Source organism: Bos indicus, chromosome 16 (genome assembly GCF_029378745.1).
Source record: "Bos indicus isolate NIAB-ARS_2022 breed Sahiwal x Tharparkar chromosome 16, NIAB-ARS_B.indTharparkar_mat_pri_1.0, whole genome shotgun sequence".
In the NCBI taxonomy this organism is placed as follows: domain Eukaryota; kingdom Metazoa; phylum Chordata; class Mammalia; order Artiodactyla; family Bovidae; genus Bos; species Bos indicus.
The window spans coordinates 39163556-39183485 of NC_091775.1; the positions used below are offsets into that span (position 1 = coordinate 39163556).

Genomic DNA, 19930 nt, shown 5'->3' on the forward strand with positions numbered 1-19930 from the left:
GTATAATTTTCACTAAATTTTTATATTTAAAAGGTGAAAATATGAAGGAAGCAAATAACATAATATTATTTCAATTGCTTGGAAAGCTTTTAACTTTCATTGATTATGCTGTTCAGAAAAAAAACAGACAAATGCCAGAGGGAAGCTGAAACACACGTGCCTAATGCATTGTCATCAGTCTAAAGTGTCTATTTGAACCTAAGCCTGAGTTCTCTTAGAAAACAGGTCAAGGCTCTGTGTTCTCTGGCCAATTGCAGCAGAGGAAGAAGTATTTACAAACCACTTACTATGCTCCTGTTTACCTTTTTATTGTTAAGGTTAATTAAGAGTTTAAAGAGAGGTTTTAAACTAAGTATAAGAGATTATCTCCCAGTTGATGCTGAGTTTCTGATGTGAAATGCAACATTAGTGAAATGCTGATAGTTTCAAATTTGATCTAATTAAAGCAAAAACCTTACCTAAATATTCTTTCTGTTTGAAATCAATTCCTTGAAAGAAATGCCATAAATGCTTTTGGAAATTTCTTTTCAATTCCCCATTATGAAATTAGCCTGAATTGCTTTGGTCTATGCTTAGGAAATTGGAAATTACTATTGCTCTTAGACATAATATGCTTTGCTAATTTCAAAAGATTAGTCCTATTTGTGTGTCCTTTTTAAAATTTAGACTCCTCTCCCAAAGGATTTACTGAAAAATATATTTTGCAGGCCATTACAAAATCACATATTCTTTAATTTCTTAAATAAGTGAAAGATTGCTTTGGTGATTTTTTTTTTTTATAAATATTGATAACTCATAGACTCATTAAATGGTTTGGGAAATGGATGTGGATCAGAGCTTGAAGTCTCTGGTTTGAATTTGGTCACAACCAGGAAGTTTAGCTCCTTTTTATTTATTCCTGGATCCTAGTAAGGAACTTTTTTTTACCAGCTGTAACAACCCAGATGGCTGTCATGTGGTCCTTACCAGTGAGAGATGGAGGGCAGTATACTGCATAGTGGGGATGAAAACCTTAATATTGGACTAGATTACTTGGACGTCAGCAGAAGTTCAAATCCCATGCCTGCATTATACATACTTTGTATATGGGCATCTAACTGAAATTATTAGCATGCAATTTATGTATGCCTTTTGGGAAAGTGTTATATTTTAATTTGAAAGATTGTGTAGAAATACTAGATACACTTTTAAAAAAACACTCATAATTCCACCATCTTGAGATAACTAGTGTTTATTTTTGCAATTAGAGTTCAGTATTTTATATAGTATAGACATAGTGTAAATACTATTTTGTATTCTGCTCCTTTCACTTAAAATCATATAACCTAGTTACTTCTTATTCAATTCATGGTATACTTTTATATCTTTTCTCTCTTAGACACAGAGTTTGTTAAAAAATAATTAAAAATTTCACAGAATCTGACTGTTCATATTCTGTATGAAGAATAAATTAATCTCCAGATTTAAGTAGAAAAATGATGGTTTAAACAGTAATTTAATCAACAATTATGTTTTTGACCCAGTGTTGACTGAAGTGTTTATATTTTGATTAATTTCAAAAAGTGGCAAAAAATTATTTTGTTCCTTAAAGATATTTCTGCTGTGTTTAGAGCCAAAATACTCATTATGATCTCACATTTTGAAGCTTGGTAGGAAATATAAGTGTTTTTAAGGAAATATAAAAGAAAACCAAGTGATGAAAAGCAAAGGAAATGATAAATCTTTTGTGTTATGGAAAATTAACTCGCTATTTCTGTTGGTACTATTATGTCAAATTAGTTATCTCACATGTGACATTCATTAAAAAGCATTTCTCTTGGTTAATCCTTGGATGCTCCTGTGTGGCAGCTTTGTCCTTGATCTGGTTCCAAAGAAGAGACTGAACACTTGCCCAAATTTAAGCCTTTGGCACGCAGAGTTAGAGCCAGGGCTCGTGAATCCTGTTTCTGTCTAATGTATTAGGCCATATAACCCTACTTTCATTCACATTAAATCTTACTCTATTGAAAATAGTAAAAAGAATAAGACTGGAAAACTACATAATCATGCCTGTTTGATTCAGGATTTGTCTCAGATGTGGGAAGCATGCCTGCCACTGAGGTCCATGTTCTGGAGTGTGTGGGCATTCCCTGGCATGAGTGAGACATGCAACCCAGGGACTTTGAGGAGACAATTTTGCCAGAGAGGACAGTTTGCTGACTTCCACAGCTCTCCCCTGGAAGAAGAGAGGAGGAAACCAAGTCTCAAAGCAGATAGCTTGCGTATGGTCAGAATTATAACCTGGGAAACAGCCAACACTTTTTTTTTCTGGGTGAATTTTATATCCAGAGTGGTGGTTGTATAATTAATCATCCAAACTGGGACACTTGTGAGAGTAAAAGGGGGTTCTATTAATAATGACACAAGGACAACAGGCTTAAACTGGGATTTTCCCTGGCAAACTGAGACATATGGTTCACTCTATTTATAGCATGTCCTGACCTCCTTCATTACCTCGAGGATATTAGAGGTGATGATGTCAGGCAGGCAACTGAGTCGCCCAGAGTAGCAAAGTAGTCCCTAACTGGACACTACTGTCCTGGCAGGTGTCTTCTTTATCTACCCAAAGCCAGTTGAAAAAAGCTTGTCTTCAGCGCGCATACTCACTGGTTTGCTCAGAACTGTTTCCTTAGGCAACTGAAAGCACACACAAGCACCAGAGTTATTAAGACTCCTTGACTTGTACAGTTTTGCCTCTTGGGCAGCAGTGATTTACCAAGTCCTGGACTTTTGACTGTTGTTTTGAATGAAGTAGTCAAGAAACCTTTCCTCAGGGACATCCTTTCCTGTGAAAGATAAAGAATGGTCTGGCTCTGCAGTACTCTGCAGTACTGGTCTGGAGTGCCATTTCCAGAGGGAGGGCTGGGCTTCAAAGGAAACTAGTGACAAGTGAAAGAGAGGCCAGTGATCCTTATCCACGATTTCCCTCCCCCAACCTTCTCCTCCTCCTCCCCTCATTTGATCGTGGTCACAGTGCTGCCTGACATCTGCTGAACGCATTTGGCTCATTTCTCCCTTTCACACTTTCAAAAATAGATCCTCCTCCCTCCCAAGATGTTGTTTACACGAGGGGCTTCATAACGGATTCTAACGGAAGACACTGAAAAGGTAACTTGTCAGAGGGGGAAGAGGGTGGCTGCTGGGGGTAGGGTGTAAGTGGGAATTAAGTATGTTCAAGAAAGCGGGGCTTACAGTCCTAGACATGAAAGCGGTGAGGTCTTCCAGTGGGAAATACTATTGGAAACCAGAACTGCAAGAAAAATATGTCCATAGAGTTCAGGGTAGCCTGATAGCCTAGAGAAGGGCTCTTCAAGGATTACTGGGCATATGAATCACCTGGGATCATGTTACAGCACAGACTCAGATTCAGTGAATCTAGGGCAAGACCTGGGAATTGCACATCTAACATGCTCCCATGTGATGCCCAGGCTGTGGACACTTGGTACATGCTTTGAATAGTGAGGCTTTAGAGGATATAGGACAGAGGTCAGAAGAACTATGTTCTTGTCCTGGCTCTTGTTGCTCTTCAGGCCAGTTGAGTCATGGATCTCTTATGTGCCTTGTATCTAAGATTGAGCTAGTAAGAATTTCCCTATTATATATCACACAGGGGCGTTTGGAACCTATGGTTAAGCAATGTGCATTTCAAAAAGAAAAACAAAAATCACTGAGACAGCAGAAAGATGCAAGACTTCATATATAAAACATTTTTAGAGGAAAAATGTTTACAACGGCAGATGGATCACTGAACATGCAGTGCAAACTGAAGTCTTAGTAATGAAATATGGTCCAAATGTGTCTACTTTAAGAGCTAAATGCACATTTAAAGAGATCAACTTCTAAGTTTTAAAAACAGAAGTTGGAAATGATTACTTAAATTACAAAACATCACTTCCCAAAGGATTTATCGGGTCTCTCTTTAAAAGTTTAAATTCCCCTAGGAAAACTCATATTGAATTTTATGAGATGGAAGCACGTAAACCTCTGTTGTTCTTGCACTGACAACAGAACAAACCCAAGAGATGATCTCCAACCTTTACACATCACAAACAGACTCACAAAAACCTCAAGCTCTATAGCCTTTGGAAAAATCTGAGAACCCCTAGGATCCCAGAAAGACACACAGACTTCTTGGGCTGACAGATCTGTCTTTGGGGTGAATTTTTCCATAGTTTGTTATCATTTGTCTGGAAGGATCAAATAGAAAACAAAGAGTTGAAAACTGAGTCAGGTATTATCCACCCCCACCCTCAGCTCTCCTTAATTGTTTTGTGATTGGTGGGATCTACATTCTGGGTGACTGGAAAGCAGAAGGGGAGATGTTCGTAAGTTTCCTGGCTGCCATACCATAGTATTTTCCATACTTCCTTTGGTGTTAGACAGGCATTTTAACATATTATTCCTCAGGACAACCTCTCAAGGTAGGTTGAAATTATCAAAAATTATTTGTCCCCAAGTGAAAACAGAACTCTAACCCTGCTGGTGGTTAGCATTCTGCTGTCTATGGCTGAGCTCCATCTGTTAGGAATCTCCAAATAAGGAGATGGAAAAATTTCAAGCTTACTTAAATGTGTCAGCTCTGTGCAAGTTCCAGAGCAGATTCGCTGAATCAACAGATGGGATACAAGTATTTCTTTTTCATCTCTGATTCCTCAATGCCTTTTATTCATCAGTGTGATTTCTTGGTCACGGACACAAAGAACTTTACATTCTTAAAAACCAAATAGAAATGCTGCTTTGGCCAAATGCTATAAGCCCAGTCTTAGTACTTATCTCATGTCTCCATCCTGTTAGGGGAATAGGCAGAAGGTAAGATCAATGGGCAAGATCTCTAGGTGTCAGTAAGCAAGCTTTTTGTGTTATCATGTGCTTAATAAATTAATTAGTTTTAACCTCATCTTTTTAGCCCAGGAAACTTAATCCTGTTTAGGAAGGCCATGATCTGAATCGCCCCCAAAATTTGGTTGAAAACAGCTTATTAACCTCATTGGTTTCTGTCTTGTGAGAAAACATTTCAGAGTTCTCTTTATTTTCCTAACACAGAGCTTCAGAAGTTTTGATGACATGGAAAACAGGTGGTCATGAACAATCTTTCAGATTGGCAGCCACTCAAGGCTTTCTTGCATCTGTTGTTACTTTTGGAAGTGGGTCCTCTCCATCATATTTCTAAGGCTTTTTAAAAGCATGACTAAGCTGCTTTTAGATTAATTTTGTCTTTTCTGACAGTAACATGTCTTGATTGGCACTGGTATGTCAAGGGACTGGTCCCTACTTGCCTAAATGGCACTTTTAATTTAGGTTGAGAGACTAGACTCATGTCAAACTACTGGAGGGAAAACAGACTCATTTTCTTTAGTATATGCACAAAATATTGCTGAGGTCTCTGCCTATAGAGTTGTGTATTCCAAGCATTTATTTAGAGGCTGTGAATTAAGACAGTCTCTGTTTCTTCATCTTACTTCTTATGGCTATGCAATGCTGAAATGTTAGACCAATTTTTGAAAGTTTATAACTTTTCTAAACATTTATCAAGTGAAAATCTTATCACTTATCAAGCATCTAGGATATTGCAAAACTCATTCATTAATAGCAACTTCTTTCTTTTTTATTCTGATAGCTTTCTAACTTGAGAAATACCTATAAGGCATTACCATGGTATCAAAACACAGTGGTGTCTTTATAAAAGAACCACAGTACAATTAGACAAGAGTGCTGTTCTCAACTCTGCAAACACAGCCTGTTGTTTAAGGAAAGGTGTCTCAGTGAAAATCTAGTCTCCCAGATAAAATACAACTCTAATTTCACTAATTTGGGTTTGAGATGGGAAGTGGATCAGCATTCATCTCATTTGGAATATTAACATTTGGCCTGCATTAGAGACAGAGTCTCAATATTTCCAAGAAATGTGTTACCATACTAAGTCTTCAGACTAGAAAACCAGATGACACTAGTAAATTATGAAGTGTACAGCAAAATGGTTGTGTAATAGACAAAATTGAAATCACAAGTAAAATACACATTTCTAGAAAACAGTAACAGCATTTTCAGCAAACTAATCCCCCACAGTTCTAATTCCCTTTGTCAACTAAGGAAAATGGACCACACCCTTGATTATCAAAAGAAAAAGAGAATCTCTATTAAATGAAACTTTCCTTGTCCAGAATCTCAAAGAATGTCTCAAGAAACTGAGTCAAATACTTAAAAGCACAGTATTCCATGTTTGCCATATTTCCAGTTTGCCATCAGAGAACTTTTTCTCTTTTTGCTCTCTCATGAAATTTTACCTTCCTGTTTTCAGAAGCCATTCAATTTTATTCTCAGTATTTAACAAAAAAAAACCAGATAACTCAAGATCCCAACTTATCTCCTATACATTTAAACTGGTACCATATATCATCTTTAGGACTTAATTCTCTCACAGAAATCTGGCTAAGAAAGGCTGATTTGGTTGATTTCATAATATACAATTTAGGTTCATTTCCTAAATCCAGTTGTCTCTTTTCTTAGATACGTAGATTTTTTTTCTTTGAAATCTTAGATTTCAGTATATCCTAGAAATTTCTCAAGTATGTGATTTATGGATTTGCATTTCTTTCTGATAGGGTCTTGAATGGAAGCATGTAATTCATATAGAATTTGAATGACAATATGTAAATGGATTTTGAAAATAAGTGAAACTTCTTGGTATATTGTAACAAAAGAAAAAAAACTTGTCCCATTTTAACAGGTTGTTCTGATTATTTTTTTTTCACTCCTAATTAAAACCTACTGAATTGAGACTGTTTTTCAGCTGTTGTCTTTTGGTAGATAGTGGTTGGAGTAATAGTCTATTCTGTAAATCTAACCTGCACCAATATTTATTCATTTTTGGGTTACTGTTAAAAGCTATTTGTGGTGGATTAAGAATATGCAGTCATCAGCCCCTGCTTTTGTTATGTCCCTTCTGATTTTTCTCATTCTAGTAAGATGCCAAAATTAATGGGAAGGACTGGTTCCTTAACATCAAAGTCTGTTGGTAAAATACTTTTAGAAATCATTACTCACAGCAGGGTGACAGAGATCACTGATACTGAGCAGTAATCAGTTTAATCATACAGTACCTAGATATTTCTCAGTTACTTATCTATTCACTAAATACTTTCTTGAATGCCAAATATGTGCTAGATATGGTGTGAGCTCTACCTGGAGGCACAGTGGTGAACAAGGCAGATGTGGTGTCTCATCTATGGAGCTTATAGTTGAGGAATTAAAATTCAGTGCTGAAAGGAAAAGTACAGGGTGCTATAGATGAACCTAACTTTGTCTAGACAGTTAAGATCAGGTACCCAGAAAGGAGTAAGAGTTTTCATTTTCAAAAATGAAAGAGCGTAGCATTATTTTGGAACGCTTCCGAGTCTTCCTCCTGCGATAGGACACCCATATAAACACTCACACATACCAGTGTTATATGGGTCTTAAATTAAGGATGTATATTTCTAGTAAGACATATTATAATTTTTAACCCAGTTTTCCTGGGTTAATTGCTAGTAATTGAGCTGGAACAAGCTATTGTGAGTCTTGACTATAATTCTTGACTTGAAGTCTTGACTGCATGGTATCCCAAATAAGTATTAATGATATGTAATCTTCCTATTTGTAGAGTAGCTTTAGTTTTTTTCTCTTTCTGGTCCAACACTTGATCCCCAGAACCACAAACTCCTGTGTGGCTGACAAAATTGCACAGGAATGCAGGCACCAGCAGAGCACATGTCATTCCATTTATAAGTCTATCTCATTCCAGCCCTCAGTTGAAAGGTATTTTGCTAATCTTAGAAACAACTAGAAATATGTTCATTTAATTAAAATGAGTTGTTCCTTTATATCTATTTAGTATCAAGTAATAGATACCTTGCATCCTAGTCTAAGAAATCTTTACTTTTCCTTTTAAAGAAATTCTTAGATGCAATTAACAGAAAGCCACTAATTACAAATTTCTGTCCAGTGGTATTCCTAGGTCTTAATTACAGTCTCTGACTTTGGGCTTTTCTCCACAATAAGAACAGTCAGAAACAATTACCTCTGAGGTCAGGAATACTGAAACTGGATCATTTGCTAGTTTATGTAGGATATCTAAACATTTCCAAAATAATGGACACGGCATGCAGTGTAAGCTGCTCAAGTACTTTTGAGTAAAAGTTATAAAATGAAGGCCAATAGGGATGGAAACTTCTTGATTCTGCAATACTTGGTACCATCAACCAGTGGATCAAGAAAGCCAGAGAAGTCATCTTAGGTTGTTTAACTGGTTCTTCAAGGAAACAATTTAATATGGTATTCAGTGATTATCTAAAATGTGTTAAAATGTGTTAGAATTCAAGTCAGCTACCTAGAGTGAGGAAGGCAAAATGTCCTTTAGTTTCTTTTTCCAAATGCCTCCTTCTCTTCCTTCTTACTCCCAGAAACTATTGATAGAGGCAGGACAAGATTAAATACTGTTTTAATTGGTCAGCTGATGAAACACCTGCTATCCACCATAAGCAGCTTTCGTCTCTCACCCCAGAAATAAATCATTACTCACTGTATCCAACACAGAAAATACTTCCCCCCTCACCTTGTTCCACTCTCCACTGCTTTCCCCTGCCCTTCAAAGCACTTGCCACTAAGGACCTTCAACACACTAAGGGCCTTAGACTAATGAAAACCTGGGGCTGTGAGGGACCTCAGAGGTCATGTAGTCCAACCTGCCTGCCCCCATCCTGAGAGTTGCACCCAGCTGGGGCACAGACTTGCGACTTCATGAAACTAATGCCTCTTATTCTCCCTGCTCTCTCCTTTGTCCCTACAGCGCCATGGCTACTTATTCTGCCACATGTGCCAACAATAACCCTGCACAGGGCATCAACATGGCCAACAGCATTGCCAACCTGAGACTGAAGGCCAAGGAATATAGTTTACAGAGGAACCAGGTGCCAACAGTCAACTGAGGAAAAAAAATAATTAAACAGGCCTAAGAAGAAGTCAAAAACCATAAGACACCTATCCTGCTCTGTCATTTCTACATCTGCTGGAAAAAAAATAAATAAATAAAAACAAACAAACAAACAAAAAAAAAAACAGAACTAAACTATTGGGACCATGGCAGAGAAAAGCAGGAGAGGAGCAAAATGAAAAGTAGTTAACAAATGTTCCTCCTCCCTCTGGGATACCACCACCACTTGCTTCTGTGTGTGTTAATTTTGTTTTTCCTTCTATTCATATGCTTTGCTTAATATACTCTGAGCTTCTTCAGTTAAGTTCAGCCCACCCACTCCCATGATTGTATGGGTTTTAAAAGAATCGACAGCAGCCAAAGAAACCATATATGTATATACATATTCAGAATACTTGCCTATAGTCTCCTCAGTGAACCTCAGTGCCTTACCCCACCTTTCTTCCCAGTTCTCTGAACAGAAGCTCTAGGAACTTCTGAAAAGCCAAAGTCTTTCTGAAGAATTTGTGCCAGACATAATTCCTTTGCTCATTGTCTCCATCTCTGTTGGTCATGGTAAGGTTCCATCAGCTACTATGGGGTCGGGGGGTGGGAAACAAAGCAGTTGTATACAACATCTGGTCACTGGCCTGTCTAATCCAACGTGATTGGCTACATCTGGCTAATTCTAAGCTCTAAGCTCTAGATTTAAGCTCTAAGCAATAGAGGATAATATCACCTCACTACTACCCCTCACCCCTATCCAAGCAAACAGCCATCTTAAGTTAAAGATATTTGTTGTTTCTTGAGTAATTTGCTAACATAGGCTTATTTGATAGAAGACATATTTTTCACTTGAGAGAGGAAGAGACATTTCTCTAGGAAGACAAACACTAAGTTGTGAAAGGCATGGCCTACATCTCTTTGGTGCCTTAAGGGTAGTCAGATGCACACTTATATATATACTGTATATATTTATATATTATATATATATATATATATAAAAATATTCTTGCAAGCTTGAGTTTGCAGTTTCTCAAACACTACCAAGAGCAAATTTCACACCATCATCAGTGTCCTTATTTCTACCGTGGTAAGACTTTTTATTAGGGATCTTGTTTCCTTTCTTTCTCTACACAAAATTCTCACTATGGCCACAGAACAACTGATAAAGCAGCTGTTTGAGAACAGTTATAATTTTCACATTAGCATTTTAAATACATTAGAAACAATCGAGGCTATGAAAATGTCCTTGAGTTTGGCACCTGAACTCTGGTGAAAGGCTGATACACACTAAACTAGCATGAGAATTAGACTTAGCAGAGGAAAAGCCATTTAGTTATCTGTCCTTTTCCCACTCAACAGGAATAGGAAAGATACATGATTCAGTGAAATACTTAAAGGTTTATCTAAATTCTAAGAATCTGAAAGGCAATTGCTGGCTATTTGTGTCTTCTAATCTATTGACATAAAGTTTAGTATCTAGGACTGATCTTTTGTTTCTTTCTCTTTGTTTCCACCCACGCTTTTGTAACTTGTCAGGTAGACATGACCAAACCACATTCTCATGCCGTGCCTTGGTTTACCTTTTTTTTTTTGTAAAATGGGTTTAACAATACTTACCTACCTCACAGGGGTGTTGTGAGGCTCTAATCATTTGCTCCTTTATTCTTTCCTGTATTCTCTGTATGTCCAGCACTTTGTAGCCATGGGAGGGAAGGGACTATGAAAGTAAATGATGTTAATAGAGGGCTATGGTACCCAGAAGCCTTGTTTTCTAGCAAGGAGAAGCTACCTTGCTGTAAATACTTATAACCTTGCATTTGGAAATGAGAAATAGGCTTATATTTGCAGACCTCTCAAAAAATCACATCATTTGACCAAAAAATAACTTGAGACACACAGAACAGACATCTCTTTGACTTATATTTTCATCTTGACCAACTTGGATTTATGATAATTTTTTAAATTAGTTGAAAAGCTTTAGATTGATTTTGGCCAAATATGCCAACTGTGAGTAACAGGCAAGGATTTGGGATTTAAGGTGCACTTTCAGTACACATTCGTGATTTTCCCTGGCATATCAGATTGAACTAATGGTGGTATTTTCAGTCAAACGGTCATCGATCTGGAAATGTATTACCAATGTTGATTCTAAACTTCTTTTAATAAGAAGGAAGCCCATCTTATACGCATTTTGCTTTCATCAACTGATTTCCTCTTCTTTTAACATACTATTAAGTCATTTCTTACTGAATGGTTTATGTAGGCTGGCCGAACAACACACATTACTGCTTCCTAAAGTATTCTTCAACTAATTCTCTTGTCCCACTAGCTGCCGTGGATTATCAAGTTTTAATCCTAGTAGATCAAAACATTCTTTGTGAAAAGAGTGCAGTCCAAGAAACCAGTGAACCTTTGGAGTTTGGGGAGAACAACTAAGAGAAGGTTTGGGGTGCATAGTGCAGGGAAGAGACATCACAGGTGAAAAGACTTTGCTAAAAATGGGGGGAGTCTTAGAAGAGGGAGTAAAGAGGTAGAGGATCATGTAAAACAAGGTCATTTGAAACTTTTGTCCTGACATTCATTTTGAGTGGTGAAGAGAAAAGCCTGAACCCCCATAACCCCAGTGCTGGATGAAATTAGGCAGTGCCTGGGCAAGTGCTTGCTGTCCAGGAATATCATAGAATAATCAATGCTGTCAGCCATAGGAGCTTTTATTGCTAGTCAATCAATACCACAAACATCGACTATATAAGGATCTGATGGAGAAATGTACACAGGGTACCAGCACTCAATTTTGTTCATTCATTATTGATTTAAAAAAAATAGAAGTTTCATATGTGATTTGAAAGAACAGCATGCTGGCTCCTAAACCAGGTGTGAGAGGGCCTCAGGTCCATGAAGTTCAAAGGCATATCCCTGTTCTTCATCATCTATACCCAGATAACAGATGAATACATGCCAACCGTCTGTGTTCCCAGTCCCTCCCCAAACAAGACACTGATTTGTAGAGTACTCGGCAGGTTAAATCAAGCTGGAAGAGGTGACTGGATAAAAAAGGGAATGACATTTAGGGTATAAAGATCTCATAAGAAATGTAATATGTAAATTATATCTTGCTTTATGATGTAAAATATACATTGTTTGCGCTAGAATAGAAGTGATTCCTTTTCAATAAAAAGAAAGAAGGATACGACTATGTCTGCTGAGTCTGATGGTTCTTTTCCCTTTGAAATTTAAAAACAGATCTGCTAAGATCTAAGACTGCATTCAGAAAAAAAGTGAAGGTAAGAGGAATTTCTGAACAAGAGAACTTCTTAGAGTATAATAATATTTTCTACATATTTTGTTTGTTTCCCACAGACAAAGACAACAGTGAGATAAGGTGGGGGCATTTTTTAGTAGAATGGGTAAGTGTAGAGTGAACCTTTAAGGAGAGTTTTGCTATTTCTCACCCACCCCTTTAGTATCCACAATAATGTACATCATTAGACAAAACAGATTCAGTTCAGTCAGCTCAGTCGCTCAGTCGTGTCCGACTCTTTGCAACCCCAGGAATCGCAGCACGTCAGGCCTCCCTGTCCATCACCAACTCCCGGAGTTCACCCAGACTAATGACAGCCTTTTCTTTTAGAAAAAAGAAGTAACAAAGTAAAATTTCTTAAGCACCTACTGTTACAGTATTGTGTAGTAAGTAGGGGAGGAGGTGGTAGAAAAGTGAAATAGGAAAATAGTTCTTTTTCATACAAATTAAAGTAAATCTGATTTAAATGGCAACTATAGCATGAACAAATTTATGCAATAGAAAGTGAAGTCGCATCCGACTCTTTGTGACCCCGTTGACTGTAGCCTACCAGGCTTCTCTGTCCATAGGATTTTCCAGGCAAAAGTGCCAGAGTAGGTTGCCATTTCCTTCTCTAGGGGATCTTCCCAACCCAGAGATCGAACCCAGGTCTCCAGCATTGCAGGCAGACGCTTTACCCTCTGAGCCATCAGGGAAGCCTATAGTTCAAGACAGTAAATGTGTCCAAGAAATAAAACAGATGGGAGTTCAGAAAAGGAAGCAAGAAAACACTGAGCTGAAATGGGAGAGAGTTTCACTGAGGAACTGGGACTTGAGTTTCCTCAGCAGGGATCTGGGCAGGAGAAGGGGAGGCAATGGATTTCAGGTGGGAGGAGTGGTACAGAAGAAAGGGTGAAGGGAGGGATACAAGAATGAGGAATTTGTATTCCAGGACCATGGCAAGATGGGCCTAGAAGGGATGGAGAGCTTATTTTGAAGCAGAGTAGAAGAAAACACTGAAGATTGAAGTTGATTCTTCATCTTGCAATGTATTATGTGTCAAAGGAGTATGGATTGTTCCTCAGGCCATCGAGATTGATTGAAAGTTAGCAGGATTGTTGTGGTAAAAGGATGGAGATGAACTAGAGCAGAACAGAAACTGGAAGCAGAACAGATAGAAGAGGAACAGAAAACAAAGGATGCATAAGAAACATCTTGCAAGGAAAAAATCAGCAGAACTTTATGATGGGAGAAAGAGACTGGAGTCAAAGTAACCCTGATTTGAAACCTGGGCACGGCAGGGCAGATGAATCACTGACAAAAGTCAACAAAAACAGGAGAGGGCCAATAACAGGAGAAAGATATATTGCACTCTAAGGACTTCCCTGCTAGTCCAGTGGTTAAGGCTCGATGCTTTCACTGTGGGGGGCATGAGTTTGGTCCCTAGTCAGGGATCTAAGATGCCACATGCGGCATAGCATGGCCAAAAAAAGAAAAACCTGAAATGTAAGTGTTCAGTAAGTGAAGGAGTAGGGCTTAGAACTGAGGTCAAGGGTGGAGACAGAAATTTGGGATTCATCTTTAAGGAAGTGACACCTTGAGGTATAAGTATGAATAATTCTTTGAGAATAAAGAGTATCATTGTGACTCAAATAATTATTTCAGTAAGTGCCTTTTGGAAGTAATTAGCCCAGGGAGAAAGACAGGACTTTGAAAAACACTTTCAATTAGGAAAAGAGCTACTGAAAGCAATTTACAAGGAGCTTTTCAAGAAATAGGGGAGAGCTCAGCTTCTTTGTTATCTCAGATTTAAGAAAAGAGAAGTTTTTAAAAAGAAGGGAATCACATTTCTCTAATAATTAACAATGTTGAACATCTTTTCATGTGCCTCTTGGCCATCCATATGTCTTCTTTGGAGAAATGCCTTCTGCCTATTTTTTGACTGGGTTGTTTGTTTTGGTGCTGTTAAGCACCATGAGCTGTTTATAAATTTTGAAGATATCACCTCACACCAGTCAAAACAGCTATCATCATAAAAAAAAAAAAAAATCCACAAACAATAAATGCTGGAGAAAGTGTAGAGAGAAGGGAACTCTCCTACACTGTTGGTGGGAATGTAAATTGGAGAACAGGATTGAGGTTCCTTAAAAAATTAAAAATAGAGCTACCTTCAGTTCAGTTCAGTCGCTCAGTCGTGTCCGACTCTTTGCAACCCCATGAATCGCAGCATGCCAGGCCTCCCTATCCATCACCAACTCCCGGAGTTCACTCAGACTCATGTCCATCGAGTCAGTGATGCCATCCAGCCATCTCATCCTCTGTTGTCCCCTTCTCCTCCTGCCCCCAATCCCTCCCAGCATCAGAGTCTTTTCCAATGAGTCAACTCTTCGCATGAGGTGGCCAAAGTACTGGAGTTTCAGCTTCAGCATCATTCCTTCCAAAGAAATCCCAGGGCTGATCTCCTTCAGAATGGAGTGGTTGGATCTCCTTGCAGTCCAAGGGACTCTCAAGAGTCTTCTCCAACACCACAGTTCAAAAGCATCAATTCTTCGGCGCTCAGCCTTCTTCACAGTCCAACTCTCACACCCATACATGACCACAGGAAACACCATAGCCTTGACTAGATGAACCTTTGTTGGCAAAGTAATGTCTCTGCTTTTGAATATGCTATCTAAGTTGGTCATAACTTTCCTTCCAAGGAGTAAGCGTCTTTTAATTTCATGGCTGCAGTCACCGTCTGCAGTGATTTTGGAGCCCCAAAAAATAAAGTCTGACACTGTTTCCCCATCTATTTCCCATGAAGTGATGGGACTGGATGCCATGATCTTTGTTTTCTGAATGTTGAGTTTTAAGCCAACTTTTTCACTCTCCACTTTCACTTTCATCAAGAGGCTTTTTAGTTCCTCTTCACTTTCTGCCATAACTCTGTAATCCCACACCTGGGCATATATCCAGAGACAAACATAATCTGAAGGGATACATGCACCCAAATGTTCACATGCACCCAAATTGCAGCACTGATCACAATGGCTAAGACATGGAAGCAAGCTATGTGTCCATTGACAGAGGAATGGATAAAGAAGATGTGGTACATACATCTAATACTAGCCATTAAAAAGAATGAAATAATGCCATTTGCAGCAACATGGATGGACCTAGAGATTGTCATACTAAGTGAAGTTAAGTCAGAGAGAGAAGGAGAAATATTGTATGACATCCCTTGTATGTGGAACCTAAAAAGAAATGATACAAATGAACTTACTTACAAAGCAGAAAGAAACTCAGACTTAGAGAACAAATTTATGGTCACCACGGGGGAAAATAGCGGGAAGGAATAGTTAGAGAGTTTGGGATGGATGTGTACACATTGCTGTATTTAAAATGGATAACCAGCAAGGACCTACTATACAGCATATGAAACTCTGCTCAATACTATGTAGCAGCCTGGATGGGAGGGGAGTTTGGGGGAGAATGGATACATGCATATGTATGGCTGAGTCCCTTCACTGTTCACCTGAAACTATTACAACATTATTAATTGGCTATATCCCAACACAAAATAAAAAGTTTTAAAAAATAAATAAAAAGAAGGGAATTCTCAATATACTCAAATGCTGTAGAGCAGACCAGCTAATTGGAGATAGAGAAAAGCCCCTTGGATTAGTGATTTTCTGGAGTACAGAGTACTTGAGTGCTGGAAGAAGGTACATTGTGGCAAGTTATGGTAAGAATAAGTGCTTGATAAAAATGGAAGCAGTGGTTGTATACCAGAGGCCCCCAAGCCCCAGGCCTTGGACTGGTATAGGTCCATGACCTGTTAGGAACAAGATGTCACGGCAGGAGGTGAGCGGCAGGCGAGCAAGTGAAGCTTCATCTGTATTTACAGCTGCTCCCCATTGCTTGCATTACTGCCTGAGCTCTGTCTCCTGTCAGATCAGTGATGGCATTAGATTCTCATGGGAGCGGAACTCTACTGTGAACTGTGTACGTGAGGGATCTAGGTTGCATGCTCCTTATGAGAATCTAATGCCTGATAATCTGATTCCGCACTGTGGTGAGCTGTATAAGTATTTCATGTAATAATAATAAAGTACACAATGAATATAATGCACTTGAACCATCCCCACCCTGCCCTGGTCTGTGAAAAAAATTGTCTTCCACAAAACTGGTCCCTGATGCCAAAAAGTTTGGGGACCACTGCTATAGATCACTTGCTTGAGATTTTTGGTACTGAAAGTGTATTAATAAGAATCCTTTCAGTGGCAGGTGGCAGAAGCCTATCGAACTAGTTCAAATTACTCAGAGCTTTACTTAAAGGACACTAGGGTTGCCTACTGAACCCAGAGAAATACTGCTGGAGCCAGAGTAGCTCTTGAGATCCCAAACACTGGAATGAGGCCCATACCCTTAGGCCTAGCAAGATCCATACACCTTGCTCTGGGTCTCAGCAGCACTCCTCTGACTGCGCAAAGAATCTATGGGGCCAGATGAATGTGCCCACCTGGATTCTGTATCTGTCATTGGAGACCATCCTTCATGCACTTGGGGTTTAGAAGTCCCTTTCCAAATGATCTGGAATCCACTTTCAAGGTTTCCATTAGCCTCTTTTCCTGGGATGACTATTTGTGGGGGTTGGGGTAGATAGGTGGTCCTCGGATATGCATGCTGCAGTTATTCCCAGGTGGCTCAGTGGTGAAGAATCCACCTGCCAATGCAGGAGATGCAAGAGACGCAGGTTCGATCCCTGGTTTGGGAAGATTCCCTGGAGTAGGAAATGACAAGCTGCTCCAGTATTCTTGCCTGGAAAATTTCTTGGACAGAAGAGCCTGGCAGGTTACAGTCCATGGGGTCACAAAAGAGTTGGACACAACTTAGCGACTAAAGAACAACAATGCATGTCTACTTTTGGTGCAGGATGGGGCTGGGTGAGAAGAGAAGTGGGTAGGCTACAGGCTGCAGTCTAAGGCCTGGCCAGAGGCTCTCTACACTCCCATGTTCTGGAAAGGAACTACAAAGCAAACAGCCTGAGAATTCAGAATGAGAACCTGGCTTTTCCTGTCACTATTAATGGGTTCATTAATGGAGGAGGGTGGAATGTAATTTGTTTAACAGTTTGTTAGCTTAATTTATAATGTTAGTGTCTGGATGTGAATATGCAGGCCTTTATTTGTTCTCTAGCCTGAGTATGGCTCTAGCATCCCCATGGATGAGCCACCAGGCTTGGCTGCCTTTTGATTTAATTTCTGGAGATTACATTAACTAGAAATCAGTGCCAGAAAGCTTTCTGAGTCATAAACCTTCAATATGAACCCATTCTGGCCCCACATTTTTTTTCTCTCTTAGAAATTGGACTCAGACCTCTGTGCATCTGTAGGACCTCAGCTTGAAGGCTTCTTTCAAATCTTCTTTGGAACAGGGTAACAGGAGAGTTTTGAACAGAGTTTATCTGTCCTGTGGTGGCTCAGATGGTAAAGAGTCTGCCTGCAATGTGGAAGACCCGAGTTCAGTCTCTGGGGTGGGAAGATCTCCTGGAGAAGGAAATGGCAATCCACTCCAGTAAATTTGCCAGGAAAATACCATGGACGGAGGAGCCTGGCAGGCTACAGCCCATAGGGTCTCAAAGAGTCGGACACAACTGAGCAATTTCATTTTCACTTTATCTGTCCCCTATCAGTCAGCATACCAATTTATTGTGGTTTACCTGGGTTGTGGTTTACATTATGCTTGTGGGGAGACAGAACAGCAGAAAGGTTTGAGAAGGGGCCGAGAAGGAAGATTTCAGTTATTGCTTTAGTTCCTCTTAAGCCCCAGTACTTTCCATTGTGTCTCCTTGTGTTTCAAACTTCTTTACTTGACAAGGGGGGATTTCTGTTGCAATTCAGAGTTTTCTATGGTCTGACCCTTGGAGTCTTGCAGACCTGGCAATGGGTTGAAATCCTCCCTGTTGCACAGAATACCTCAGGTCATTTAGTTTTAGACTTGAAGGCCTGTAATACTCATTTCTATATTGTCAGGTGCACTTTAGTTGCAAGTGGCAGAAACCCAAGTGAAATTAGGTTGAGGTGGTTTAAATAGGGTGTTTATTAGCTGGATTTGGAGGTAGATCAGAGGAAGAAAGAAGGAGTCAAGGGAATCAAGGTAGCTCTGAGAAGCTCAGTCACTAGAACTGAGACTTGACATCACCAGAACCCTCTGTCTGTGTCTCATCTCTGCAGGCAGGTTTTCTCCATGGAGTAAGGAAAGTGGCTGCTGGCAGAGGAGACTTGCATCCTTTCAGCTTAGAAGAAAGATCTGAGAAACCATCTCCTGTTATAAATATCCTGGGAGATAACTTTAATGTCCTGGTTTGGTTTATGCACACTCATGATCCAATCACTGAACCCTAGGGGTGGAGATGTACTAAGTGTCTAGACCAGTGGTGTGTGCCTTTTTCAGGCACCACTTGAGCACCAGTGCAATGCCTCTTGTCCTCACTTCTACATCTAGTCAGTACTGAAACACTCAATCCTCAGTATATTTCCAGAGTCTTGTAGATAGCACATCAACTAAACCAATGTATAAATGCTCCCCACTTTCATTTTCAGACATACCAACTTTGGACATCAGTCCCGAGTGATGGTGGCTACCTTGATAATGAACCCTTGCATTGGTTTTCCATTTTCATCCTTTTATTCCCTCAGCTCCTCAATCCTGCTCCCTGTGACCATTTTCCAAATAAACCATCTGCATGTCAGCCATTACCTCCATCTGTGCTTTTCTGGGGAGAGGGTGGGAGAAGGTCTCTGAGTAACATGGAACTTTATCTCTTTTGCCAGGGGGCATCCTCTCCAAAACTTGGATTGAGTACTGGGAACCTGTTGTTACCAGAAGAAAGAGAGAATGAAATGAAATGTAGGCAGATAAAAATAACATAGGTTCTCCAGATCGAGGAAGGAGAAAAGAACACTTTTGACTGTCAATTGTTTTCCATCTCAATTGATATTGACTTGCTTCTTGCTGACGTTGACAAATGCTTGCTGCAAATACGTCAATTAAAACTGTACCAATTCCTTTCTTCATTCTTGTTGAAGAGACAACTAGCATTTCAACCAAGTCCGTTTACTCTTCTTTCTGGGCACACGGATAGGTTTCATTCCCTAGCAAACTTTGCAGGTAGGTGTGGTCTTGTGACACCTCCCAGACAATGAAATGTGAGCAGCAGTGGTATTTGACAGTTTTGATCCTGGCTCATAATTCCGAACTGCGTTTTCCCTTGCTCTTTCTTCCCTGTGGCTGAGTGCTAAGACAGCATCCAATCAACTTTGGGAGCCACATTTTAAGGATGGTAAAGCAACAGTCAACCTGGGACTGGAAATGTGACTTCAGGAAGAAAAGTTGCAACTCTTGCACCCTGGGAACAGTCTGGAGTATTATATGGTGGAGAAAATAAAGTTCTATTCTGTCAATCCATGTCATGACAAAGTCTATTTGTTAACTGCAACTCAGCCCAACCTAAAACCTCCTTTTCCTTTCTTTTCCCTTCTTCCTTCACTATCATGTGCATTTCAAGATTCTTGTAACTCACAGACATATGAGTTACACATAAGCATATGGAAGAATGTGTTTGAATATTATAGTATATGGTTTTGTAGCATCTTGTGCCCTTTGTATAATACATA

The 19930-nt window shown here is 39.4% G+C and overlaps 1 protein-coding gene across 3 annotated transcripts in view; it reads left to right on the plus strand.

Annotated features, from left to right (window-relative positions):
• Window positions 1–19687, plus strand: part of PRRX1 (paired related homeobox 1) — an 85736-nt gene extending 66049 nt beyond the window's left edge. Inside the window, exons 4-5 of one of the 3 annotated variants that reach the window (XM_070768136.1) lie at window positions 3076–3147; window positions 19088–19687. In XM_070768136.1, the coding sequence (XP_070624237.1) occupies window positions 3076–3130 (55 nt within the window). In that variant the 3' untranslated portion in view covers window positions 3131–3147; window positions 19088–19687. Of the gene's footprint in view, window positions 1–3075; window positions 3148–8863; window positions 12191–19087 lie in introns of those variants that run through there. The other 2 variants (XM_070768135.1, XM_070768134.1) reach the window with 2 other exon arrangements.
• Window positions 19688–19930: the final 243 nt, after the last annotated feature.